This window comes from Hemicordylus capensis, chromosome 3, assembly GCF_027244095.1.
Source record: "Hemicordylus capensis ecotype Gifberg chromosome 3, rHemCap1.1.pri, whole genome shotgun sequence".
NCBI lineage: Eukaryota > Metazoa > Chordata > Lepidosauria > Squamata > Cordylidae > Hemicordylus > Hemicordylus capensis.
In genome coordinates this window covers 132,037,334-132,064,749 of record NC_069659.1, presented here as the reverse complement: position 1 = coordinate 132,064,749, position 27,416 = coordinate 132,037,334, and the positions used below count along the sequence as shown (strand labels likewise).

The 27,416-nt window shown below is 41.5% G+C and overlaps 1 protein-coding gene across 8 annotated transcripts in view; it reads left to right on the top strand.

Moving 5' to 3' along the window:
* Positions 1–26,951, top strand: part of MGAT4A (alpha-1,3-mannosyl-glycoprotein 4-beta-N-acetylglucosaminyltransferase A) — a 109,425-nt gene extending 82,474 nt beyond the window's left edge. For all 8 annotated transcript variants that reach the window (XM_053305700.1, XM_053305696.1, XM_053305701.1 and 5 more), the window contains 6 exons: positions 1,181–1,288; positions 2,481–2,674; positions 18,311–18,389; positions 20,037–20,103; positions 21,070–21,182; positions 22,079–26,951. In XM_053305700.1, coding sequence (XP_053161675.1) covers positions 1,181–1,288; positions 2,481–2,674; positions 18,311–18,389; positions 20,037–20,103; positions 21,070–21,182; positions 22,079–22,105 — 588 coding nt within the window. In that variant the 3' untranslated portion in view covers positions 22,106–26,951. The remainder of the gene's footprint in view (positions 1–1,180; positions 1,289–2,480; positions 2,675–18,310; positions 18,390–20,036; positions 20,104–21,069; positions 21,183–22,078) is intronic.
* Positions 26,952–27,416: the final 465 nt, after the last annotated feature.

Here is a 27,416-nt window from a genome sequence, read left to right as displayed (position 1 = left end):
AGAAAGTTATGTGTAAATGACACCTCCGGTCACCTGTGTCAGATAAAAGAACAAGAAATAAGATCCTGATCTAAAGTTCATGGCAAGATGTTCTGAAATAAGGAACACCAGCCACCTCAAGAAACAAGGTGGTACTGCAAAAAAAATCTTTATTTCTTTCTCCATAGTTATGGGCACTTACTTCGTTATCTAACTGACATACATTTGTAACTATCTTCCCTTGCTCTAATAATTGGCTCTGATCAAGAAACAACATTTTTAAGGTTAACTTTTAACTCTGTGTGTTAATCTCATGTAAATCTTATGTGCTCAAGGAGACTGAAATTTATACACTATGAAAGAGCCCTGTGTATATCACTGCATAGCTCTCCCCTCTTTGGGAAGCTGTGGCATTACATTAAGGGAGCCTCTGTGAATAGCAGCATTTGTGCATCGACATGTTCTGGTTGGATTGTGGTACTTGATGACATCAAGAGCATGTATACAGCTAGGCAAAAAAAATTTGTCCCAAATATTTCTAGCTTGTTTAACTGTGCAGCAATAGGCCTGCGACCATGCCCAGCACTGTTTTGATCTGATCAACTAAAAGTATGTTACCTATTGCACATGCGCAGAGCGGCCTGGGAACAAGACTGAAGCCCAGAGCCTTAGGAGATGTAAGAGTCTTTATCCCTTATCTCCATTTTCTCACCTATGTGTACATGGATATTATTCTTTATAATATTGTTGCATTGTTTAAATGCTGTTTATTAACAATTGCATTTGTGGAATAAAATCAAAATATAGATGTGGAAAATGTTTGGGTTTTTTTTTACAAAATTGTAAAAAAAACCATTCATAATTGAGGGTGCTACAGTCTGTCTACCAATATAGTTGATCTGTTAATTTGCTTGTATTCTTTTGTCAATATTAGGAGGGTGTACTGAATCAAAATCAGAATGAAAATCATGTCTGCCAAATAATACTGCCAAGCTATAGATAGATAGATAGATAGATAGATAGATAGATAGATAAACTTTATTGCAGTCTTTGACCAGTACAGCCAAGCTAAAGAAGATTGGCATTAATGATGCAATAAATGGCTTAGATAATCTATTTTTAGATACTTGATACTGATAAGACTTAATAGTATAATCATCAGTTTTAGTAAAAGGGTTTTTGTTCTAATTTTTTCTTTGAGAAACATTGTGATCGGCAGAAATCAAATCTAAGAATACGCTTCAGGCCTTCCCTTTTCCAGCATGTGGGCCTACACTCCTCTCTAGCAGGGAAGATTCAAAAACTCACAGTGAGTACTCAAAACATGACACTTCTTTCCTCTTTCTCATAGGAGCAGGTTTAGAGAACTTGAACATCAGTCTTGACAGAATGAGGTGATCACATTACAAGGCACAGTGGGTTGGGTTTTGGGGGGGTTGGGTGGGGTTTTTTTTTGTTTTGTTTTTTGAAACCTGAGAATATAAGTCTCTCTCCTTTGTCAAAACACCTCTGTAATGAAGTAGCTTTCTCTGGTTGAGATTAGGGATGTGCACGGAATATTCTATGCAGATCCCAGGGGGCGAGGAGGGGTGCCTTTAAAAGGAGGCCGACAGGTCTTACCTGTTTCTCCTGCAAGCCTCCCCCACTCCGCACTGCCCCATCACAGCACTGTTAGTTGGAAAGCTCCTCCGTGAAAGCAGCAGTCTGTGCTGCTGACTCCTTTAAAGTGTGACCGGATGTTGCTCCCAGCAGCCCCCACACGGTGTCAGCACGCAGATAGCATCAGTGCATCCGCTGACGCCATTTGAGGGGCCAGCAACAGCATGGCACTGACGCATCTGTCACTAATACGGGATAATCGTGAATTACCCTGTAGGAATAAATTGCTGATGTATTGGTAAATACTTCCTGAAGTGTTTGAGTTTGTTTCTGACAGGGGAAGGGTCCTATTGTGGAGGACATAGCGCAGTGGAAACTACCACAAGGTTCACTACCATAAGGTTCCAGGTTAAATCCCAACTGAAAAGGATCTTGGGCTGTAGGGCTTGGGGAAGACTTCTCTCTGCCTGAGACGAGAGAGCAGCTGCCTGTCAGAGCAGACCATACTGGACTAGACAGACCCATGGTATAGGGCAACTTCATATGTAAAGGGGTCCAATAGAGCAATCCAAGTACGAATCCTTATTAGGAATCTCTGGAGTATATTATATTAAACTATAAAATAAAGCTTAATAGAATTGTTTAATGCATTGCAAAAGAAATGGCATGTTCTTCTCAAAAACACTGCTATCTCTTAATCTCAAACCTTTTAAACTATAAACTGGTTCATTAATTCCAACAGTTGCTTATGCAAAAAGTAGATAGCATATCATTTGGCTTTAAGTTTTCATTTAATTGAATTAGCCAAAAATAAATAAAGAGTAAAATAAGCCAGTATTAGAAGAACAAATAAAACAGCCTGTGACCAGGATAACGGCATGTCCTGCCTTCCTTTTAATTAGGACAAAGACTTCCTAAAGCCGTTGCTGCATAAAATCCATGTAAATCCACCTGCAGAGGTTTCCACAACTTTAAAGGTCTACCATGGACATGCACTTGAAAAAGCCTATATGGGTGAAGACTTTTTCTGGGCTGTCACGCCAGTTGCTGGGGACTATATTCTGTTTAAATTTGACAAGCCTGTTAGTTTGGAAAGGTAAGTGTTCTTGTTTGTTTTTGTACCACAAGAAAGCTTTCTGCTGAATTGTGTCCTGGAATAAAGCTGGGAGAACAGTAAATTTTAACAACGTCTAAAAGTTAGCCTTCTTTGGTATCTAATAGAATGCACAGTGTTTTACTTTGTACTGCTTTTGGGGGGAAACTTGAATATATTCCTCTAAAAGCATTTTTGTATTTCAGTTAGCATTCTCTTGCCAAAAAAAAAAAAGCAGTAACAATGTGGAATTAAAGCAGCCCAATTCTTTCTTGTGCCATTTGGAGTATAAGTTCAGTGTACCTGCTTAGTAGAGCTCCTTCTGATGTAACTTTTCTTCTTATAGGCTGGTACTTGTGTTTTGTATCACAGCTTAACATTTACAATTTCCTGTTCATTGCTTTTACTGCAGAACCAAATTGCTGCAAAACCAAATTGCTTTTGCACCCATCCCTAATGATTCATGCGTACATCTCCATGAGAATTCATCTTCAGAAGAACATCATGTTGAATAGGATCTTATAGCCTGAGCAAGGAATGGTTGCATTTCCAACATAAACTGGCCTTGAATATTTTGTCAAAAGAGCTGCACTTAAGAAGCAGCCGTTTCTTCTTTCTCCCCCTTTCCAATTCCACCACTATGCACGCAACATTGCGCGCATTGCAGATGCTAGCTGGCAGGTGCATTATAATGTAATGTGAGAGCAGCAAGGAGTGGTTTTTAGACATGCCCACTTTGCATCATTTGTAAACACTGCAAAATGCTTCTGCAGTCCAAACCCAGCACCATGTCCTGTCTTGATTTGCACTCCACCTCTTGACTTTAAAGGCATACAGACACACTAGAATTTGTACATCATAAAATAGGAACTAACTGTATCATGTTGTTGCTTAGCTCTAGCAGTGATCACTTGGGCAAACATTTTGTACAATGTACTAAACATTAGGTTATTGTCCCACTCCCACAAGTTTACACAGGCTTTTAAAATCCTTTTTAAAAACCTGATTTTATAACTTTCTGCCTATTCACCAGAATTCCAGAATTCACCCACAGAATTCTATATACACTTCTGTTTTTTACTCTTTCTTTTACTCTTTCTTTCTTTTTGTTTTTTTACTCTTTCTTTGTGTATGTGTATACATAGACATTGTTGCACTCTTTTGCAGTATATTTACGTATGTATGCATCCATTAAAGTTCCTGGCCAATGAAAGGCCCCACTGTCTTGCCTCACCCTTAGTTGTAGCTTAGTGGAAATGGCTGCAGGTGGATTCAGCTCTTTCTTGGAAGTGAGGAGACATAATGAATAAATGGGGAATACCATAGAAATTGTTCAAGTTGCCCACTTTCCATTCTACACCACAGCAAGACAGCAATGCAACCTTCCTATGGAGTGTGGGGCTGACTGCACAGATTTTTACCTTCAATCTTCCCCAGAAATTCAAAGACCAGACCAGGAACTGCGTGTGGTCTGCAAGTTTTATAGCACATAGTGCCCTGAAATTATTTTGCAAGTGAGCTTGCTATTGTTTGCCATATGTGTGTAGCATGCTTCAGATGCCAGTTTTTCAAAACTAAGCTTTTTAAAAAACACTTTATTCAAAAGCTAATTTCACACATGTGTGTATAAGGCTTCTCAGCCTGAGTATGTGCAGTTCCAGCCACAGACCACTAGAGTGTTTTTCTAGCTATCTTGTATGCAATTGGAAGCAATGGCTAACTTCCTAAGTAAATCTACTAGAGGAAGTCCTATTGAAATGTAGTAATTTTTTTAAATTACTCCTTGCTTAGTACTACTGAGAAATTAGTCAGGATGTCAGCCAGTGTGATTTATAATGGAAAAAGAGTAGAGCCATAATGCACTCTTCCTCAGGTCTGTCCTCTGGGTGGAGTGACCAGGCGATCTCCCCCAGCCCCATGCTCACCCAGGCTCCACGGCCAGACCAAAACACCCACGCATTCCCTGTCAGCTGCCACTCCCCACCCTCTCTCCCCATTCAATATCCACCATGTACAGCACTAAGGAGCCCTCTGCCCTGCTGGATATCCAGCACTCGCAGCATTAAGAAGGTCAGTCGCCTCTTGCGTTCCAGTGATGAGAGTGGTGGCCCAACTTCCCAGTGCCGCATGAACTGGATACTAAATGAGAGGCACACATGTGCCCTGATTAGGGATCAGGTCACATGCACATGTCTCATTTGATATCCAACTCGTGTGGCACTGGGAAGTTTGCCTCGTTCGAGCTAGGAGAGAGGCGGCCGAACTTTCCAGTGCTAGGAAAGGCAAGAGCCTCTCATTTAGCATCCAGCTCATGTGGCACTGGGAAATTCACTTGCCTCTCTCTTCACTCAAATGAGGAAAGAGGTGAACTTCCCAGTGCTGCACAAGCTGGATGCTAAGTGAGAGGGACATGTGCACGCTGATTAGGCAGTAGAGTGCACACATGCCTCTCCCTTAGTATCCAGCTCAAATGGCGTTGGGAAGTTTGATCGCTGCTCTCATCACTGGAACAAGGGAGGCGATTGAACGTCTTAATCCTGCGAGTGCTGGATATCCAGCAGGGCATAGGGGAACAGGAGTAGCAGTGGCACAAAGGAGGAGTGCTGATGACAGGGAGTGCCACTCGTCCCTAGCCCTGCACCCTCCTAGGGACTACCTTGCTCATCCTTGGCAAGCACCTCACTCTCAGCAGGCTGCTGTCTGGTTTTTGTCCCTTTTAACTTGTTGACTTTCTGCCCCAAGGGTTAGCTGAGTGATGTTCAGCCTGTGGTTAAAGGATCTGGGAGCGGGGGCTTCAGTGAACTACCACAAGAACTGCTCACCTGAGTCATTCTTGGGCATCCCTACCTAAGCTGTTCTTGCTTCGCCCCACCTAACCCCCATCCATATTGGAGCAGACTGTGCAGAGTGCTTTCTATTAAACCCTACAACAGAGTCACTACAGATCTCCTAAGTGTGCTTCCATATTTCCTGTGTTGTAACACCACAGTCTCTGCGCTGACAGCAAGGTGCCATTCACATTTCTGATGCCTTATTTCATATTTTTTGTGTGTGTGATGTTGCAAATCCATTGCAGGGAAATAGCTATATTTTCCTATTGTCGGAGTTTGAGATTCTGGGGATCATTTTTAAAATGATCCTGCCAAGCCGAAGCATTTTACCCCATTGCAGCATGTAACCTGGAAAGCGCCCAGGTCGTATTCATTCCCTCTGATGGTTGCAGTTCCTTCCTTAGTCTCCACCCCTTATGGTGCTTTCTGCATACATGCATAGAAAGCTAGGACTTGTAATTTTTTTGGATACCGGGCTCTTCCAGAATACTGAACTTCCTGAGAGATTAATCCTCTCACTCACTCTTTCTCTCTCACTCTCTTCTCTTTACTCTTGTGATGCACTGGAGTTCCAGACAACCCTTCACCCAATATTTCTTTAATAGCTTTCAATACATTGCAGCTCATAAATAACACATTTCCTATGTATATCCACTATATCATGGAGAATTTTGAAATCACTGCCTCATTTTTTTCAGAGTTATTTCTCACCTGCCCACTGCAGTGGAGGCCTGTAAAACCAGAGAAACAATGTTGCAGTACAGTTGTGACAAATGTTCAGTGTGTGTCTGTTCTCTGAGCAATGTTGCCTCTTAATTCATCACTTCCTGAAATTGTCCCCGTTACATAATCTTTTAAATGACTTTCCTGCTGTCTTATGCCTGAGAGTAGGCCCCATTGAACTGAGCGGCACTTACTTTGGGGAAACATGCCATTAGTCTCCTGTTGAAAGCACAATTTTCTCTTTGTTTTGAGGCTTGATTTTTGACCATTTGAATCTCCCTGTGTTATCTTCTCAGTTTCTTGGAGGAGCAAATAAATGCGTTGCAAATAGGAAGCCTGAGTGGGAATCTATGTCCCATGCAAGGCAGAGCCACCATTGCACCAGAGGTGGGGTGGGGGTTCAAATCTCCCTATGTTATAGGGCCTCGTGCTCCAGCCACACCCCTGCATCTGATGTCAGACGCAGGGGGCATGGCCATGTTAGCAAATGCACCTGGCGCTCCATTGTTTATAAGTTTCAGCCAGCGCTGGTCTCCCAGCCTGGCTGGGAATGCCTCTCCCTGCCTTTGCAAGCAAGGAGAAACCATCTTGGCCACACTCCAAATGTGGTGCTGGCCGGATTTTACTTACAAATGGGGTGCACAATCCCATTTGCTAACATGGCCATGCACCCTGGGTCTGACATCAGACACAGGGGGTGTAGCTGGGATGGAGGGGGCCACCAATGGCGAGCTGAACAGGGGCTGCCGATGTCCTCCCTACGCTACTGGTCCCAGTTTTTACAAAATGTCCTGCCAATGCTTGAGCGCCACCCCGCCAACACAAAACCTACACATATACAAATGATACTGACGGGGGTGGGGTTGGATTAAGGGAGGTAGAAGAGCAATATAGTGCTAGAACAGCAAGAATTGTAAAGGGGGGGGGGGGAGTGAGAGAGAACAAAAACCAGCAATACAGACAGATAATTAGAAGAGGAATGTGCATGGCACAAAGATGTGTTAAAATGTGCCCAGGTATAGAAATGAGGGCACTGACCATTAGAGCCAACCCTTTTAGTTTAGAAAAAAGACTACTGAGGGGAAGATAGAAGTCTATGAAATCATGTGTGGTGTGACAAAAATTGATAGAGAATTTTTTTTCTCCTTCTCACATAGCACTAGAACCAGGGTTCATCCCATGAAACTGATTGCCAAGAAATTTAGGACTGACAAAACGAAATACTTTTTCACACAACCTATAATCAGCCTGTGGAATTCTGTGCCTGAAGATGTGGTGACAGCCAACAGCCTGGATGACTTTGAGAGGGGGTTAGATAAATTAATGGAGGACAGGTCTATCAATGGCTACTAGTCTGAGGGCTATAGGCCACCTCCAGCCTCAGAGGCAAGATGCATCTAAATACCAGTTTCAGAAGAGCAACAGCAGGAGAGAGGGCATGCCCTCAGCTCTTGCCTGTGGGCTTCCCTGAGGCATCTGTTGGACCACTGTATGAAACAGGATGCTGGACTAGATAGGCCTTGGGCCTGATGCAGCAGAGCTTTTCTTATGTTCACTCTTGCATCAGCACTCACACAATAAAGCATACCTTCACGTTGTGCTGCAATCTAATCACAGTTGCAATTTACTGTTAATTGTTTTCTTTCTGATCTTCATTGTTGATGGAACATAGCACAAATATCTATTATCAAGATAGTAAATGTTAAACTTAGTATATCCTCCATCAGCTGGTTCTATTTAAGTATTACTGTTATAACTAGAGAGAGAACAAGAGCACACATTCCATATTTTCCCTTTTGCTTTGATAAAAGGGGAACATTATTTCAAACGGAAAGATCAATTTTCTATTCAGTTAAACTAATTAGGTATGTGACTACAGGTTTTACATCTCAGCTGTACCAGTCACTTTAACATAACTACTTCAAACATCTTCTTATGGTTTTCCCTCCCACCAGGAAATCATTGTTGATTTGTTCCACATTGACAAAATAAGTGCTTTTAAAGGCTGAAAAACAAACCTAGTGTAAAGAGCTCACCATCTTAAATGTGAAGATCAGGAAAGCAAGGTGTTCCTTAGAACAGAAGAACGACTGATTCAAAAATATTTAACCAAGTTACCTTGATAAATTTAAATAGCAATTGTGTCTGCTGAGGCAAGCATGTTGTTATGACCAGGAAACAATTATGGAACCTACTGTGCTAGAAAACCTGTTTATATGTAAATGTGCTTCGTCTTCTGTCAGGAATTTCTCTCATCCCATATTAACAGAATGTTTTCTGGTTATTTACATTCCTGGGGAGTTACACAGTCAAAGGGGGAAGATGTCAACGTCTTCATGATTCTTTGCTTCCTTCCCAAAGCTTGGCTTTGAGCCAAAGAGCTGTGAGCAGGAGGAGACAATGGATATGTGGTGTTCTAGGCACTCGTCTTGCATGGTTGTCTCCACCTGGTGCCAGGGGCTTTGACCAAAGCTTTGAACAGGGCCAATAAACAATTAGTCAGGGGGCTGCCATTGGGTTGATGAGAGGTGTCACTGGCCCCTGGACCTTTCAGTGAAGAACACGGCACTTGAGGAGAGCTATGTCTGAATGCAGGCCTTTGCAGATATGGACCTGCCTCTGGCTTTCCATGTGTCCATTTGATTAAAACAAGATATGTGTGTACTTATGTGTTTAACCTTTCTGCTTGTACTGATTATTGATACAAGGTGGCAGTTGGAGCAAATCCTGGTCCCATGTTTATGAGCAACTAACTAATCTTTGCTTACACTTAGACACTTTGTCTCAAGGCCATCTGTTTCTTAACGTGCTGAAACACTGTGCTGAAGTTCCTAGCAGTAGAAGGCTGCCTAATTTGAGCAGCTACTTAGTAGGCACAAAGTTCTTACTTTTTAAAATACTTAAGACTTTAAAAAATACTTAAGCATTTTGTTATAAGGTACTTTAATATTATTTCCCTCCCTCCATTCAGCCTTTCAGAGCTGCCATGGGTTTATAAACCGAAGTCATATTTTTCTTTCTTTACTCAGGTTCTCCCTGCCCCCGCAAGCAATCAGCTTCTCACTTTTGTCTAAGAAGGCTGTTGAAAATAGTATAGGCCAAGACAATATTTAATGGGTTGTCATTAAATGCTTAGCTGTCTTTGCTTAACAGTGTATGCTAGCTCCCAGTGTGGCTACGGAGTCTGTTTTTAAAAATCCAGATACCTCAGAATAATTCCATAAGTACCTGCAGTTGTTATAGGCCACAGTATGAAGAATACTAATGAGTTGTATGTGCCTGGAGGGACTAATCCCACTCAGTGGGATTTCAAAAGCAGTGTACAATGCATCCTGGGGCGGCAGATACCATTCAAAGAGGAGAGAGAGAGGGAGAGAGAGAGAGAGAGATTAGGCATTCTGCTGGTATGCCTGAGCCTTTGGCACTGCCTAAGGTAGCTGCCAGAATTAAGATCAGATGTCTTAAAGAATGCAAAAATAAACTTTTATTTATATTTCAATGAAACTGTCAAAGGCTAGAGAGCATCTTGCCAGATTGTAATTGATCTTTGTTTTTAGAAACCACCTCTATAGCAGGTATGGTTTCTTTTCCTGCTGCTACCTGGTCCTGTTTAAATTTAAAAGAGAAAAAGAAAAGGAACAAGTGTGGCATATCAAAAATACCTTGCTGATGGAAAAAGGGAGGCTATCAACCTCTTAACTAGGGCACATTCATTAAGAAACAACCTCTTATACATAAAAATGATTGCCATATGCAGTTTTAATAAGAGTTTTATTTCACAGAGGACATAAGAACATAAAAACAGCCCTACTGGGTCAGGCCCAAGGCCCATCTAATCCAGCATCCTGTTTCACACAGTGACCCACCAAATGCCTCTGGGGAGCCCACAGGCAAGAGGTGAGGGCATGCCCTCTCTCCTGCTGTTGCTCCCCTGCAACTGGTACTGAGAGGCATCATGCCTCTGAGGCTGGAGATGGCCCACAGCCATCAGACTACTAGCCATTGATAGACCTGTCCTCCATGAATCTGTCTAAGCCCCTTTTAAAGCCATCCAAACTGGTGGCTGTCACCACATCCCATGGCAAAAAATTCCATAAATTAATTATGCACTGTGTGAAAAAGTATTTCCTCTTGTTGGTCCTATATTTTCCGACCTTCAGTTTCATGGAGTGACTCCTTGTTCTAGTGTTGTGAGAGAGGGAGAAAAATTTCTCTCTGTCCACCCTCTCCACTCCATGCATAATTTTATACACCTCAATCATGCCTCCCTTTAGTCACCTCTTTTCCAAGGTAAAGAGCCCCAGATGCTGTAGCCTAGCCTCATAAGGAAGCTGCTCCAGGCCCCTGATCATTTTGGTTGCCCTCTTCTGCACCTTTTCCAGTTCTACAATATCTACATTTTCCCTTACTTACATTTGTAAGGGAAAATGTACAGAATCCATGACTAAGCTGCACTGAAATCAATGAAACACAATAGTAGTGACTCACTTAAGTCCCATTAATTTCAACAGGACATAGTCATGGCTCTTTGGATACAACTAATAATAAAAATAATAATCACAATAATAAAATAAGTCTCTAGAAACAAAATTGCTTCTTACACTGGAGTTAAATAAATATAAGAACTGTTTTGTATTCAAGATGCCATTTTATAATAAGGAAGATAGTTTCCAAATATTGTTTCTTCTTGAGTAACTTTTATTGATGGCAGTCTACCAAAGCATGTTCACTGTCTGCTCCAGGATAGAAGGTAACCGTCCATTGCTTTAAGATCCACTCCTGAAGAACATCCTGCTGGTAATCCAAGCAAATCGGAGGTGCTCATTGTGGGAGATCGGAATCTGAGGGATGAGTTAGATCTTCCTGTACTGGATGGGATTACACTCCCCCAGAAGTAACAGGTATGCAGCTTGGGAGTGCTCTTGGATCCAGGCCTCATCCTAGTATCTCAGGTGGAGGCTATGGCCAGGAGCACTTTCCATCAACTTTGGCTGATTCGACAGCTGCATCCATTGCTTGAAGAGAACGATCTCAAAACAATGGTAACCTCCGGACTTGACTATTGCAGTGTGCTCTATGTGGGTCTGCCTTTGTACGTAGTTTGGAAATTTCAGTTAGTTCAAAATACGGCAGCTAGATTGGTCTCCGGGGCAACCTGGAGAGACCATATTATGCCTGTTTTAAAACAGTTACACTGGCTGCCAATATGTTTCCGGGCAAAATACAAAGTGCTGGTTGTTACCTTTAAAGCCCTGAACGGCTACCTTAGAGAGCACCTTCTTCTGTATGATCCTCATCACACATTGAGGTCATCTAGAGAGGTCCATCTCCAGTTACCACCAGTAGGTCTGGTGGTGACTTGGAACGGGTCTTCTCTGTAGCTGCTCCTGACCTATGGAATGTGCTCCCTGCCGATATCCACAGTTTAGGCTTGCTGTTGGCCTTTAAGAGAGCCCTAAAGCCTTACTTGTTTGGCCTGGCCTTCCAAGGTTTTTAAATGGTTTTAAAGTATTTTAATTGGTTTTAAATTGTTATAATTGTTTTTATATTGTTTTAAGTAGTGTTTTTTAAATGATGCTTGTTTTTATGTTTTTAAAACTAGTTGTACACCGCCCAGAGTCTCTGGATTGAGGCGGTTTATAAATGAAATAAGTAAGTAAGTAAATAAATAAATAAAAATCCTCTGTAATAATTACAGTACATATTAACAAAGGCAATTCCAGTACAAAGGATGTTTGCCCATTTGTCACATGATGACATCCACATTCCTTACATGTTTTCCCATACCCAAAATATTACTTATGATAACTGAAACTTCAACTGTCTGGAAAGGGGTGGGTGATGGCTTGCTTTTTATTCTTTGACCATTAGTATAAGAGAACCAGAGCAGCAATTGTTTGAAGGCTGCACTTAGAAAAACAGACTGGAGGAGTCTGTAGGTTCAGAGCTACATCGTACATGGATGTAAAGTAGTGTAATCACATAAGTTAACTGAAATATCAAAATGTCATGGATGAGTAGGAGATTTGAACTCTGGTTTCACCAGTCCTAGTCCAACACTTTAACCCCTTACATGCTGGTGTTCTCATTTCTGTATTTGGTGAAAGCTGTAAATCAATGGGAAGTGATTACATTTAGTGGGGTTCAGGGGTGGAGCCACCATTGGGCCAACAGGTTCAAAGAACCTGGGCTGCGCCCAAACATGGGCCTCGCTTCATGGCCCCGACACGCCCCCCGTGTCTGATGTCAGACGCAGGGGTACTGGTTTAGCTCCCGAATGGGGGCCGCGTGGAGTTAAAGGGCTGCTGTGTTCACGGCACAGCCAGGAGTGGCACTTTGCTGCAGGGAAGAGCTGCTCCTGGCTGCGCCGCGAATGCAGCACCAACAGAAGTTTGACTCCCGAAGGGGCCGCATGGCCCCTTCGGTAGTTAAATGGCTGGTGCTGCATGCAGCGTTGCATGCATTCTTCCTGCGGGGAAGAGCTGCTCTGGGCCGTGCCGCGAACGCAGCGCCAGCCTGAGTCTAGCTCCTGAAGGGGCCGCGCAGCCCCTTCGGGAGTTAAACAGCCAGCCCTGCACCAGCCTGACTTGCTCCCTCCCAAATGGAGCTGCGGGGCTCCGTTCAGTAGCCAGGCCATGCCCCCCACATCTGATGTGGCTAGCCCCCGCGTCTGACATCAGACGTAGGGGTTGGGGTGAGCGGGGCCGCAGTCAGGCTCTGCCATTGGTAGGGTTCTGTTGGGTGTACTTGTAACTTGTCTGAAATCTGGTTAAATACATGTCATTTGGATGAACTACCTAGAATCATTGCTCTGCAAAAGCTATTTGAGCTCTTCAAAAGCCATCTACTCCACATTCCCTCAGATACTAGTATTTTTCCTCTGGATAGGATACTTGTTTTAGGTAGAGTAGTTCCTTTCCCTTCCAGAAGGAGAACAGTCTTCCTGATTGGTGGATGTGGAGTATTATCCACTGAGATCATTTGCAAGTGTGCTCCTGGTATAGTTAGGATTCAAGGTGGAACTACATATTGCCCAAAATGCAGGAAGGAAGGATGCAGTTAGGAGATCGAAGAGGGGGAATCTGACATATGGTCACTGTTTTTGAAGGCAGCTCTGTTTTAGCCTCCAGTTTGGCCTTAGGAGCTTTTGGGGTCGTCTTTTGAAGGGTTATGCATGCTGATGTTTGTGTTCTAGGATTCCATATATGATACATGAAAATTAATAAATTCCTCAAAGGCCCTAAATATGACTTCTGGGAAGATCTGCAGTACAAAAACACTTCCATCAAATTCTGCTCTGACAGCCCTGTTCAAACTTCTGCATGTCAAATGCACCACTTATACTTATTTCAGGATTCTGAGAACATTTTCATACACTGACTTAGTCATAAAGTGGTTGTAGCCATCCTGGTTAAAATAAATGGCTTCCATATAACGTGAGGTTACAGTTCCTTGAAACAGAATATGTTAGATTCTAAATGAAGGATTGCATCTGTTTTTTATCATCCATTATTTTCCTATATAGATTGTCATCTACTTAGCCAGCTTTAGCTTTTAAATGTATATGTTCTTTTAGTAATAAAAAGAACTCTCTTGTAATCTTATATCAGCTTTTAGAATGAATGTCTACAGTAAGATGGAATACATATAAAATATTTAAAATATTGTGTTATATCAGGGGCTACTCTGTGAATTGAATCTTTCGCAAGTTTTTTGTGGGTTGCATCCACTTGACAGCTGTTAGAGCTGCTGTGGAATCTTATCTGACTTTCCAAGTCTCTTGGTCTAAACAGATTGAAAATACCACTGCGGGTAAGAGGTGGAGTTCTTGTGGTAAGCTGTAGCAATAAGTTGAAATGCAGCAATCAATGAATGAATGAATGAATGAATGAATGAATGTCACTACAGGTGCTTGGTGTGGGGCCTGAAGCAGCCAGACCCTAAGTAAAGTATGACCCATCCTAAGAATAGAATCCATTTGAAAGGTGTGACAAAGTTATTTCTATACCTTATATCGGACGACTCTTAGTATGGATTTTACAACATACTTTTAAAAATACAGGTTGAAGGGAGTTACGTTTTCTGGATCTATTATTATCTGTGCATTTAAATTTCTCAAAGAACTGAATTAATCTTGTTGGATAGTATCCAGACTAGTAGTAGTGTGAGCAGAGCTCTTCCACTTGCACAAGGTGGGGAGAAATTTTCACTTATAGCAATAGCAATAGCACTTACATTTATATACTGCTCTATAGCCGGAGCTCTCTAAGCGGTTTACAATGATTTAGCATATTGCCCCCAACATTCTGGGTACTTATCCCTCTCTTCACTCTGTAGTTTCCCCAAAATATGCCCTGAGGTTGGGGGAACCTCAGGGACATGGGTGTGGGGAGCAAGAAAGCTGCAGAAAGTAAGAGGGATCCGTGAATATTGTCCTTCTCCCCTTGTGCAAGCAGAAGACATATGCTCATGCAGCTACTAATCTGGATGCCACCCTTTGTGTGTATCTTTACAAGCAATATAATACTTCTTATATAGTGTGTGTAGTCATGTCTAGACAAAAAGCAAAGAAGTGCTGTGATGCTTTTGTGCTTCTGTTCCTGGTCCCACATTTGTCTTTTCCAAGATACAACAAGCCTTCTGAACACTTCATTATATGGATATTATAAGTTGCTGTATTCTAGTACTGTCTGTTTCCAGTGTGTATTGCTTTAAGCAAGTGTTGCAGTGTTGTAGAGAAGTTGTTGAGCTGTTGATGCAAGATGTGAATTCACTGTTACTTTTAGCTACCACTTGATGATCTTCATGTCATAAACCATAAATCATTGTTCTTGCCTTCTCTCCAAGTTTTTAATTTATTTACTTTTTACTAGCTGATCCAGCACAGAGCATCTGCACCCCTAGTTTGCCGCCGCCACTTTCTCCCTCCACCCCACCCCACCCCCGCTTTTTTGCCTGCCCGTCATCATCTTCTTCTCCTCTCACCCTCCCACCCACAGCCGACTTCTTCTTCTTCTTCTTCTTCTTCTTCTTCTTCTTCTTCCTTCCCTCCACCCCCCATCTTCTTCTTTTGTGCCACCCGTCCTGCCACCACCGCCATTTTCTGGCTGCCTGTCCACCGGCCGGCCAGCTCCCAGTCTCAGCTGCCCCGTCACTCACCTGCTGCCCTGTCGCGGCTGCCTGCCTGCCGCCCGGTTGCAGCTTCCCAGCCACCATTTTCTTCAGCTGGTCACCACCGCCACAGCTGCCATTTTCTTTCCTCCCACCCATCCTGTGGCTACCCAGCAGCTCTCTGGACTCTCATGAGAGCTGCCACACATGGGATTAGCCACAGGTACGTCTTAGAGAATAAAATATATAGATATTCTGCTCTTCCTCCAAGGAGTCTAGAGTAGTGTATATGCGTTATCCCCACATGGCCCAGAGTCACCCAGTGAATCTCATGGCTGAAAGGGGATTTGAACTTGGGTCTCCCCATCCTAGTCCTACACTCTAACCACTACACCCAACAAATAGTCAAATTAGAAGCTGACACAGTTATTCTGTTTAAACTGACTGTGTGAGTGTACCCTCAATCTTTTATCCTTTTTTGTCTATAATGATTGGATTATTTTTCTGTAGCATCCAGCATGGTGCTTACACAAGCAAGTTCCTCCTTCCTCTCTTTCTTGCTGCAGTCTGCCAAAAAACCATTCTTGAAGGTTGAGGGACCCTCAGCAGTGGTGTGGAATTCACTGCAGGGCAGAGGGGGAAATCTCTGGAAAAAGAGCAGAGACACTTTCCTCAAGCAGAATCCCACTCTGGATGCTACCAGTTTAGCATGTTTATATATTGCTTTTCAACCCCTCCAGAAGTTCTCAAATTGGTATACAACTTAAAGGAAATGAGAGGGTGAATCACTGTCACCAGGGGGCTCAAAATCATTTTTTTAAAGGGCGGGGTGTGTGGGCAACACCAGCAAACAACCACTGGAAGCTACATGAGACTGGGGTGATGATGATTATGATGGATGATGATTCTATTTACACATAGTCTGCTAGATGTTATTGACTGGATTTGGTACTTTAATTATCGGACCCTTTCCAAAGGTCTAGGATAACTAAAGGAAAATTAAAGATAGCATCGTAGTATCCGTGCTGTCCTGAGTAGTGTGGCCTTCTGTAGTTAATGTGTTGTAATTTTATTGATGCCCAAGGTGTCAAGATGGTGTTCAAATTCATGTATTCATGTATGTATGTATGTATTACATCTATATCCCACTCTTCCTCCAAGGATGTATAGGAACAGTTCAGCTTTAAAATTCAGCTGGGAAGGAGTTTGCTTGCTTTTCATGCTAGCTATATATTTGTGGTGGTGGTATGTTAAATGATCAATTTGGCTATCTGCAAATCAACTCAGCTGACTTATCCTGTCAATGTCAGTAAGACACAGATCCACTTAAGGGTTTAGTTTATCACCTTGCTTGTTTGCTGAATAACCTCTGATCACAGATTGTCTGATCACATAAAAATGTAACCATGCACAAAACACACACACACAAGATACACTTTTGATATCTCAGTTAAACCAGACTATGAAACCTATTATTTACTGTTGCCAGAATGTAGAGCTAATTTGCAGATGAACTTTGGAAAGGCAACTGCTTCAGGTGACAGACTGGCAGAGGTGATGGGAGTGTATTGCTCCTGCCAACCTCTGGTGTGCCTCCCCATCCCTGCACCCCACAAACTTGGCAGGTTCCTCCTCTTCCAGTTCCTCCTTTTCTTTCCCAACTTTTGAAAGGGGAGAGGTTGATGAACAGGAAGCAGAAAGGAAGTGTGGAGGAGTAGAGCTCACCCTCGGCCATGGAGCCGAGCAACAGTCTCCCAGAACCACCTTCTGGACCCTCCCCCCAAGAAAGGACTGGAGCCACTCCAAAGGACTACCTCCGATTCCCATACTCGAGAGGCGGTCCAGAAGGATACAGTGGTTGATAGTATCAAATGCCACTGAGAGGTCCTGACAAGTTATGACTAACTTGTCACAGATTTCAATGGGACCATAGGATGAGGAGATTCTATCAGTTCTGGGTGGAGTTGCATTCCCCTTGAAGGCGCAAGTACGGAGCTTGGGGATATTGCTGGACCCGGCTCTGCTTTTGGAAGCTGAGGTGGAGGCAGTGGCCAGGAGTGCCTTTGCATGCGTCCCTTTCTCGAGAAGGTAGATCTGGCCACAGTTACCCACGCCTTAGTCACGTCACAGCTGGAATACTGTAATGCGCTCTACATGGGGCTGCCCTTGAATAATATTCGAAAACTGCAGCTAGTACAAAATGTGGCAGCTATAATTTTATCTGGATCACATCACACCCATTTTGGAAGAGTTGCACTAGCAGTCAGTTTGTTTCCGGGTCCAATTCAAGGTGCTGGTTTTGACCTTTAAAGCCCTTAACAGTTTGGGCCCGGGATACCTGAGGGACCGCCTGTTCCCAAGGGTTGCTGCCCACTTGAAGAGGTCATCTGAGGGGGCTCTGCTCCGGGTGCCAACAGTGAGGGAGGCTTGGCTGTCGTGCACGCAGGACAGGGCTTTCTCTGTTGCTGCCCCCAGACACTGGATGGCTGTTAGCCGGTGGCTATTCGCTATTAGCCGGCGGCTATTCGCTCCTTGGTCTCCATCACAGTTTTTAGAAAGCTTGTGAAATCCTGGCTTTCTACCCAGGCTTTTATATGATTAGCTCTACTGCTGCTGCTTTGTATTTTGAATTGTTATATTGTTCCTGTATTTTAAATCTTTTAGTCAGAGCTATGTTTTTATATTTTAGCTTAGTATTTTAATTGTGTAATTTTTATAGTATTTTAATTTTTGATGTGATCACCATGGGATTGTTTTGATGAAAGGTGATATATAAATTCAACAATAAATAAATGAATAAATAAAATGATTTACTTTGGATAGCAGCCATTGTCATAATGTTTCAGCAAGTTTTGTTCAGCAATACTTTTATTTTTAGTGACTTACCAAAGAAATTTGGGTATGACATTCTTATGCTAGCCATGACGGATCTAGGTATATCATATTTTCACATTTGTTTGTTCTACATTTATAGCTACCTGTTCCATAGTGGCAACCCAGAACATCCTGGGGATATATTAGTGAATACAACAGTGGAAGTGTTACCTTTTAAGGTATGGATAAAGAGAAGCTTTTTTGTTTCTTCCTCCTTTGCTATCATCATATAGTCAAAGTAAATGGTTTTTTGTTCATTACACTTCTGTTGATATAAGCAAGCGTGTTTGCTTTTTTCCAATCTGGTCTTATGAGCAACAATGCTATAAATAAATGTCATCTCAAAGTTGGTAGGTAGTCTTCAGAGTTGCATGTTAAAACTAGAGCTCTTGTGTCTTGTGCAAACCTGCTGTGTCTGATGATGATGATGATGATGATGATTGAAGTTAGGCCCTGGTGCCGCATACCTTTTCCTTCCTGGATATTTAATTAAACATACAAATGTGCTTGATATTAGTGCTAACATTGTTCTGTGTGAACTTCCAGATGGACACCTATAGACTCATATTAATTGCTGCTATCGGTATTTTATTATATATGTGATAATATTTTATCAATGTGCAGGATGCTTAGTGTAACAAACATAAAGCTGGTTCCATCCTCTAAGAAGCTTTCAGTCTATAATTTGACATAAAAAGGTACTAGGAGTTAAGGATGACAAGAAAAACAGGCATTCAGCTTATGTATTTAGGGTTAATTTCAGTAGACAGTAAGCCAAAGACTTCACAGAAGTGGTGAGGTTTAAAGGAAGATGGAGAGGTGACATTGCCAATATGTTGGAGGGTGTTCCAGATGTAAGGGGGCATGTGAGAGAGAGCCGTGTCATTTAAGGGAGCAGGATATCTTTTGAAAGCTGAGGTTGGTGGATCTAGAGTAGCAAAGGTCATGGACAGAGTTTTATATAGAGATATGTAATTGTGATTTATATAATTGATATGATTTATTTAATTGTGAGTTATATAGGGATATGGGATTGTGATTTTATTTATTTATTTTGCCGTGGAGGGGGTGGGGTGGGGGGGAGAGGAAGCTGGGGAGGTCGCTTGGGCGTCACAACAAAGTACTGTGATTGTGATTGGAATCTAACACTTCCTTACCTTTTTCACTGTCAAGAGGCAGAAGGTGTTTAGAGGAATATCTGATAGGATTCCAATGACAGTAATACAAAAAAGCAGTGATGTCATGACACTGCTCTGCAAGCTTAGTCCCCCCTACAAGTGGCAACCAATGAAGTGAGGTGGAGAAACTTTCAACAGCCTGCTGTTTTGAAGTAGCTGTATATCTCCTGTAATGTCTAGTTTCAGCCAGAGTGGGACTAAAGGCCACCTTGTATGGTGCTCTAGTTCAGATTGAATCTGTGACTGTACAATCAGTGTTCCCTCTAACAGGGATTCCCAGAATCCCCAGCTGCAGTGGCTTTTGCTTGGGGATTCTGGAAGTTGTAGTCAACAACATCTGGGAATCCTTGTTAGAGGGAACTCTGAGTACAATACAAGGAGTTATAGGCAAGATTATGATGGAATCTACAGCAACAAACTCTGTGGATTGAGTTGAGAAATGTTCTAAAATGTGGATCAAAGCAAGATATTTGCAGTTCTCTTGCTGAAATTAACTCTCCACATGCACTTGCTCACAAAATGCAAAAGGTTGCTTATGTACATAACGTTTCCTGGAGGAAAAGACAGATTCATTTGGAGATTTCTAATCAACATTTAAGTACATAACCAAAATTAAGGAATGCTTACACTTTACATCTTGTCTTTCAGAGTGAAGACTTGGTATTGAGCAAAAAAACCAAAGAGAAACAATTAGAAGATGGGTTTTTCAGAATAGGTAATTCTGTGTGAAATAAAGTGACAATATTCAGTTCTACATAAATTTGAACAGAGAACTTTTTTTCTTTCTTATGAGAGCAAATTCATCTTCTTGTCCAAGTCTGGCTACTGTTCTAGCAGAGGCTCACAAAAGTTTGAGGTGACAGCAGCAGGGGGCAGTCTCAGATCAGATATTTGCATAGTAGGTGCCTTCTTGGTACCCCCACATATGGGAGAGGAAGGTGCTCCATGATGACCTAACAACTGTGTGGGCTGAAGAAAATTTCAGACTGCCCAAAGTAATACGTTGATGTGCCAAAACCTTTCTTTTGAAGGAAACATCAAGGCAGCTAAGAATGCAAAAATAAACGATACTAAAGCAACAATAACAAAGACCCTTTTAAACACTAAACAGACATAGAAACCTGGGGTGGAGGGATCCACATATGCAGCACAAATAATTAGACTATAATCTGCAACCACCCACCATCAAAAACAGCTCAGAACAACCAGATTTTCATCAAGCAGTGAAGTGTGAAGTGATGGAACCAGGCAGCCTTCCCTTTGGAGGGCATTTCACAATAGGGATGCCATTATTGAAAAGGCCTTGTTTCTTGGAGTCACTCACCAAGCCTCAACTGGCAGTAGAGCACAGAGCAGAACTGCTCTGGCAGTAACATACGGGTGAAGTAGCTTCATAAGGTAACCAGGTCCCATGCAATGCAAATTGTATTGCTAGAACAACAAAACCCGTAAAAATATCTTTAAATTCTGAAGAGCTGAATAAATTAGTTTGACCAAAGTCCTAGTTCCACTATATTCCCCCACAAAAAACTGTGGTGCTATGGGGGAGGTGGTGGTGGGGGGAGAGAGCACGCAAAGTAAACTGAATAGACATATATGTGAGATGTTCATAAGGGATAGTTTGGATTTGTCTTCTTGTCCATATTTAAAAGTTTCTCTTTTGGTTTTTGTTATTTTAAAGGCAAATTTGAGGATGGTGTAGCAGAAGGAACAGTTGATCCCAGTCTAAATCCAATTGCAGCTGTCCGTCTTCTGGTAATACAAAATTCATCTGTGTGGGCAATTCTAAATGAGGTGAGATTTCAGCAAAAATGTGTTATATATACATGGTTAGATAATTCTCGTACCAAAATTTCAAGTTTGAACTCTTCAAAAACATTTTGTGACATCCTGGATCTGTGAATCTGTTTCAACTGACCTTAGTGCTGGCCTGGGTGTATATGCCTGTAGCCATGTGCGTACGCACACAGGGGAGTGTCATGACCCAGTCCTACTGAAATTAATGCAGTTTGAATTAGTCATGACTAACGTGTCTGGATGTGGGCCACAGTTTCTAGTCAATTGATGTGGGTTTTGGCCATGAGTGCCACTTGATGCACTCGTGTGGATGCCGATTCCATGCACTGAACTTTGCATGGCAGTGCATACAGCTGTGGGAGTATTAGTGTTTGGACTCTTCCCAAGCCACATTGTGGCCACTCTGAACTATGGCATTCTAGTGCTCTGTTAAATGCCACAGAAGTCTGGAAAACATGTTAGAGTAACTAAATGTCTGTCTCTCAGCTGTATCGATCTGCAGGGGAAAGGACAGATTAGATAACCTAGGTCCTTTCACTTTTGACTTGGCTGTAAAGAAGGATCACTTCACACTCTCCAACAAATGTTGGGCCTCAGTGTTTTCACAGTAGATTGATTATCTCTTCAGTAACATTTAAAGTGGGTTTTTTTGGGGGGGAGGGGGCGTGTTTCTGAGCACAGAAGTGCCTGCCACCATGTTGATGGCATTTGCTCTTCATATGAACGTTGCTTTGAACATGAGCAGCGTGTGGCCATTACTGACTGCCAGGACGGGACTTCCAGCCGCGTTTGCTGTAAAGTATGAATAGGGGATTAAGAATCTGTGTAATATGTGAAATGTCTATTAATGTATGATGAATATTTATCAGCCATTTTTCAATTCTACACCACAGGTTCATATTAAAAAGCTCCCCAATTGATCAGACTTGAGAGGAAGAAAAAGATATCTCCATATTTTGCAAACTTTTCTGTGAAATCGTCCATCCTTTAAATCGCAGAGTAAAGACACTGAGCATGCACCTTAATTCCAACTCTTATTTCTCACTGAAACTCTACCTCCTGTGAAGTCTACTGTAGTTGAGAAGATTGACCCAGCAAGAAGGGGTTACTTGCAGTCTAGAAACTGATATTCTTCTGGTTATTTATCTAGATCCACAATTTCCTCCTTTTGAACATGACTTTGCTGCCTAAAGATCACAGTAATCTCTTTCTCCTATTCAACAGTGATAGGATATGTTACATAAAAGTTGTACATATTGTTACATTCCTTGAAGATGAAAAATATAGTTGTTTAAATACATTTTATGAAGGGGATACTTTTTGGAGGTCCATTTAGTTTGCTAATGCAAACCCTCTTTTATAGATTATCAGGGATATATATTCAAAAGCATTAGGGATATTTAATTTATTAAAATGATTTGAAAAGTACATATTTTTATGCAGGTAAATAACTTGATGCAATTTTTTTTAATGAATGACCTTATTTCTTGAGTTTATTCTACATTTTGCTTTGATAATGAAATAACCATCTTTTGTAATATACTGCCATGGTTAGGAGAGCTAAACTGAGTTTTGCAAATGAAGCACTTTTGTACCATACCAAGGGCACAATCCGTGAAGTTCTCCTGGATAAGCACCATTAAAATGAATGGATATTGCACAGGAGAACTTCTCTGTGGCTTGTTCCCAAGTCTAGGAAATGAATGTTCACTGGCATAAGCATTACTAGCAAGGACTTAGAAGAACATTACCCATAATGCTCACAGTCCAAAACGTGCAATCTTAGATAGCAGCATGTTGAGAAATTTTGTATGTCAGTATGGTGAGTGAACTCTGCAGTGAATTAAGGTTTGATTCAACTCCCCTCAAAGGGAAATTTTGATAATAGGCTATTCTTTTTTAATCTTTGTAGAGCCTTCTGAAACACATCCATGTTATTTCTTTGGAGAGGAAAGCATTCTGAAGTTTTTTGGCTTTTTTCCTTTGGTTTGCATTCCCTTTTGTATGGACTCTGTTCAGTCTTTAGGAATGACTTAAATTACCATTTTATTAAGAATAATAATAGAAATACACAATAACCTCAGCTGAGCTTTTTAAATGTGACTCTCAGAGTATTTACTTTTAAGTATTTTAGTGATTTCTTTTTCATACAGAGGGCCTAGCTCCCGCTAAATGTTTTGCACTCCAGCTGACTGAAGCGAGAGAGCTTGTGTAAGCTTCAAATGTTGGTTGTCTTTTATACTTCAAGGACACGAATGAGAGACGTCTGCTTGGTCAGTAGCCTTGAAGAGAGGCAATTCAAGCACTTTGTGCTCTGCAGCACAGTAAACATGCAATAGTACCTAATGAGAGTAAAAACGCTTTTTCTTAATCACACCCCAGCCAAGATATGAGAAGCTGAGCTTTTACCTCGACTGCACATCTGTAACTCATGCAGGTAAACCAAGTTTACTGAAATGGTGGTAGCTTATGTCATGGGCTAATTCCTAGATACTTCTGTATCTTGGATGTAAGCTTTTGCCAAAAATGGGTGTCTTGCCTTTTTTCAAGAGTAAACATGATTTCTAGTATGGTGATGCGATTGGGCAGCTGCCTACTCCCCCCCCCCAGTCTGTTGTGATAGTCATCATACCAAGATAAGCAAGTTTTTCAAGATGTTTTCACAATAGATGGTGACTACTGCTCTTTTAATTTTTTTTTTGTGAATCTACCCTATATTTATGGAATTGCTTGACTGAAACTCCTTACATTGCCCTTGTTTGAGAATATACAGAAGCATTTGAGAGCTTGTATAGTATGGTGGCTAAGAGCCTAAGCTGTGAAATAGAAAGTCCAGGTTCAAACACCATCTCTGTCATAATGCTACTGAGTGACCTTAGGGAAGCCACCATCTCTGTCTTAGTCCCACATTTCCCACATGGGGATAATGCTGACTGCCTTCATGGGGTGTTATAAGGATTGCTGAGTTCGTGTGTGGTGCTTTGGACATTCAAAAGCACTGTAGAAATGTTAACATAATTTGGAAGAGAAGAAGTTGCAAACTGTCTATGACACACAATGAAATGAATGTGCCAGTTTAGTGTACACATAGCAGCTGAGGAAGGGACAGTTAACACATTTTGTATGTCAGTATGGTGAGTGAACTCTGCAGTGAATTAAGGTTTGATTCAACTCCCCTCAAAGGGAAATTTTGATAATAGGCTATTCTTTTTTAATCTTTGTAGATAGAGCCTTCTGAAACACATCAAAAAAAATATTTTTGCTTGATGTGGGAATGACACTCACCCAAGCTTAATTCTAAGCAAAAAATTAAGAAAAACTTGAGATTGGGTGGGGAAACTTTCAAAATTAATGTTTTGGATATGTTTCGTATGTGAACAGGGGACTATTTGCTTGATGATATGAATGTCAGCTTTTCTCATTGTTTTGCTCTGAAAAACAATAGAACTAGCCTTAGATTGTAGACAGCCTAGCAAATCATTGGGTTATGTGCTCCTGAGACTAAGCTTGACATTGCTGTTCCCAGTCTCTTGTTCCAATAGGGACTGTGGACATTTGTCAACATTTGATGCTAAAATTAGCCTAATCTCCTACAATTTGTTAACTTTAATTAGATGTTCTCTTACCAAGTCCCAATAATCAGTCACCCTTCTGAGTTCATGCCTTCTGGCCAAATTACTACCCGCACTTTTGTTACATAGGTCACTGCCTTATACCAAATCAAAGCATTGATCTGTCTAGCTCAGTATATTCTACACTGACTGGCAGTAACTGTTGAGGCCTTCAGATGTGTCTTTTCCCAACCCCTGGAGATGCCAGGAATTGAACCAGGGACTTTGTGCATGCAAAGCAGATGGTCTTCCATGAAGTTCTGATTTTTGAGCTAATTTGTTAGTCAAATTATCTGAACTCAAATCCGGCCTCTATTGCACTGCACTGAGCCCCACCCTAATAGTATGGCTTTTTAAAAATCAGCACAAATGGGAAACTTTCTAATTTATACCTTATACCATGTGACACATCATGCAGGTAAGAGGCAATGCAGATATGGTATGGAGGGAAGAACCCCAAAGTTTATTGTATCTTGCAAAGTAGCTAATGGTTGCAAATATTACTAGATGTAAAAGGAAGGGCAACTTGCTTGCCCAGGCAGCACTGGATCAGATGCAATTTGGCTCAAGCTTAGATCAGTTACCAACACACACCACCAATAGATCCTACTGGCCAGGGGGCAAGGACATCTGAATGGACCAATCAGTGAAGCAGCATGCAATTTAATTCTTATGCAGAACTTCCTAATTGGACCTTGCCCCAGCCACAAAAGTAGCCTGCATGATGGAGAAGGAGCTGCTGCCGCCCACCCATGTGACAGCAGTGTTATCTTTGTGGAATCATTGGTTTGGCTTCACTCAGTGTATTATTAAGGGTGTAATAAAGATCATTATTTAAGGGCATTTACAAAGGTAATCTTGTTTCAAACTGAATTTCATTCTGTAGCTATACTTAGGGTAAGTCAAAACTTTCATTTTAGGAAAAGGTGGGGGGCATCTAGAAAATTTTATTTACATGTGAATAGACTATGCTTCACAAGTTGATGCCAGACATTTTCCTGAATAGAATGTTTGCTCTAGCACAAAGCAATTTGTAAAGAGTGTACTGTTTCACAAATTAAGTTTCCTATACTTAAGAGCAGAACTTGAAACAATGCTATGTATTAGATTTGTGATAGTGATAGGGAAACTATTTTCCCTTTGCAGTAGCAAGACCTGTTTCCACTACATAAAACTTAATATAGAAAGTAACCTTTCTCTAAACTATGGTAACTTAGCAATGTTGTGGTGCATTAATACTTCCAAGTGGTTGACACAACCTTAATGTAAGTGCAGTTTAACTGCAGGCTCGGTTATTGACACTAGTCTGTCATTGAGCACGTATCTCACAACTGAGAACCACAGACTTTCTCTGAGGCAGAAAAACATAGCTATTTTCAAATGAGCAAATATCAGTTGTTAAAGGGTGGCAAGATAATCTTTGGTGCTAAAAGTCCCCAGTAAAAAAAGAGATGGTTCTTGACTCACCTGCTTTTCTTCCTCCTCTCTGCTCCCCAACACAAGAGGAAGTGATAATCCATTACTTACTTGCAGGCCAGGTACACCCTTTTTCTTCTCCCTTCCCACCCCAATTCTGTTGAGAATGAACAGGCCTCTGATGGTCACTCCTTTTTCTGAAGGATCAATCAACTTGTGCTTTACTTGAATTATAGGGAGTGGCTCTTTTGCTAAGATTTTGAATATGCTATTTTGAATGTTTCTAGGCCTTAACAATGGCTGACAGAGTTAAGAGGACTGCCAGCAGGTTTGATTGCTCCTTGCTTATACTTTTTCCTAGGGAAGGTTACATTTTAGTGATAAAATATTTGATGGTCAGTAGTAGCTGGTTTACTGTGTTAAAAAAAAGTCCATATGAATACAGTTTAGGAATAGGGTAACTTTTTCAGGCTGTTTGCTTTATCGTTGCCAACTTCTGTTTCTGACCTTGTGCAATCTGCAATTTTGTTCATACAATCTGCTTTTTTTGACACTCCACATGTTTCCCATTAACTATTTACAGTACTTGCTGTAAAACCTTTTTTGAGCTCAAATTCAACTTTGTTAATCTTGCTGCTATATTTGAAAACCTAATTGGGTCATGTTAACTGTGCCTTTCATCAATGTTCTATGTGCCACAGCTGCCCATGTAATATTTGAAATAAATATTTAAAACAAATTTGTGTCCTGGTGTATTTAAGATAGTAATATAGCAGTTTCTTCTTAAGTACAGATAACAGGGCTTCAGACTCTATCAATGAAGTACGTATTCTACTTCACTACAAGTTCTACACACAGCTACTTTTGAAAGCCATGGACCATGTTGCTTCTGTATCACAACTGCTAGTACTGGAATCTAGTAAATCTGTATCTTGACTGATCTGCTACTGTGATGTTTTCAGTCTCCTCCTGCAGGAGATCCTACAGCAGCTTTTGAAGCACAGGATGTGCACCTTCTTGGAAGAGATCCCCTTGAACCTATTTCAGGACTTCAAAGCTTACCCAGCACTACATTCCCCCACAAATGGCAGCCTCCCTCTGACTGTGTTTGCTGACCTTTCCTTGTGAGTTGACACATCCATCTCCACCCCACTAATTAGGATAAGATGACAAAAGGCTGAGCTCCTTTCCCAGCTATTGATCT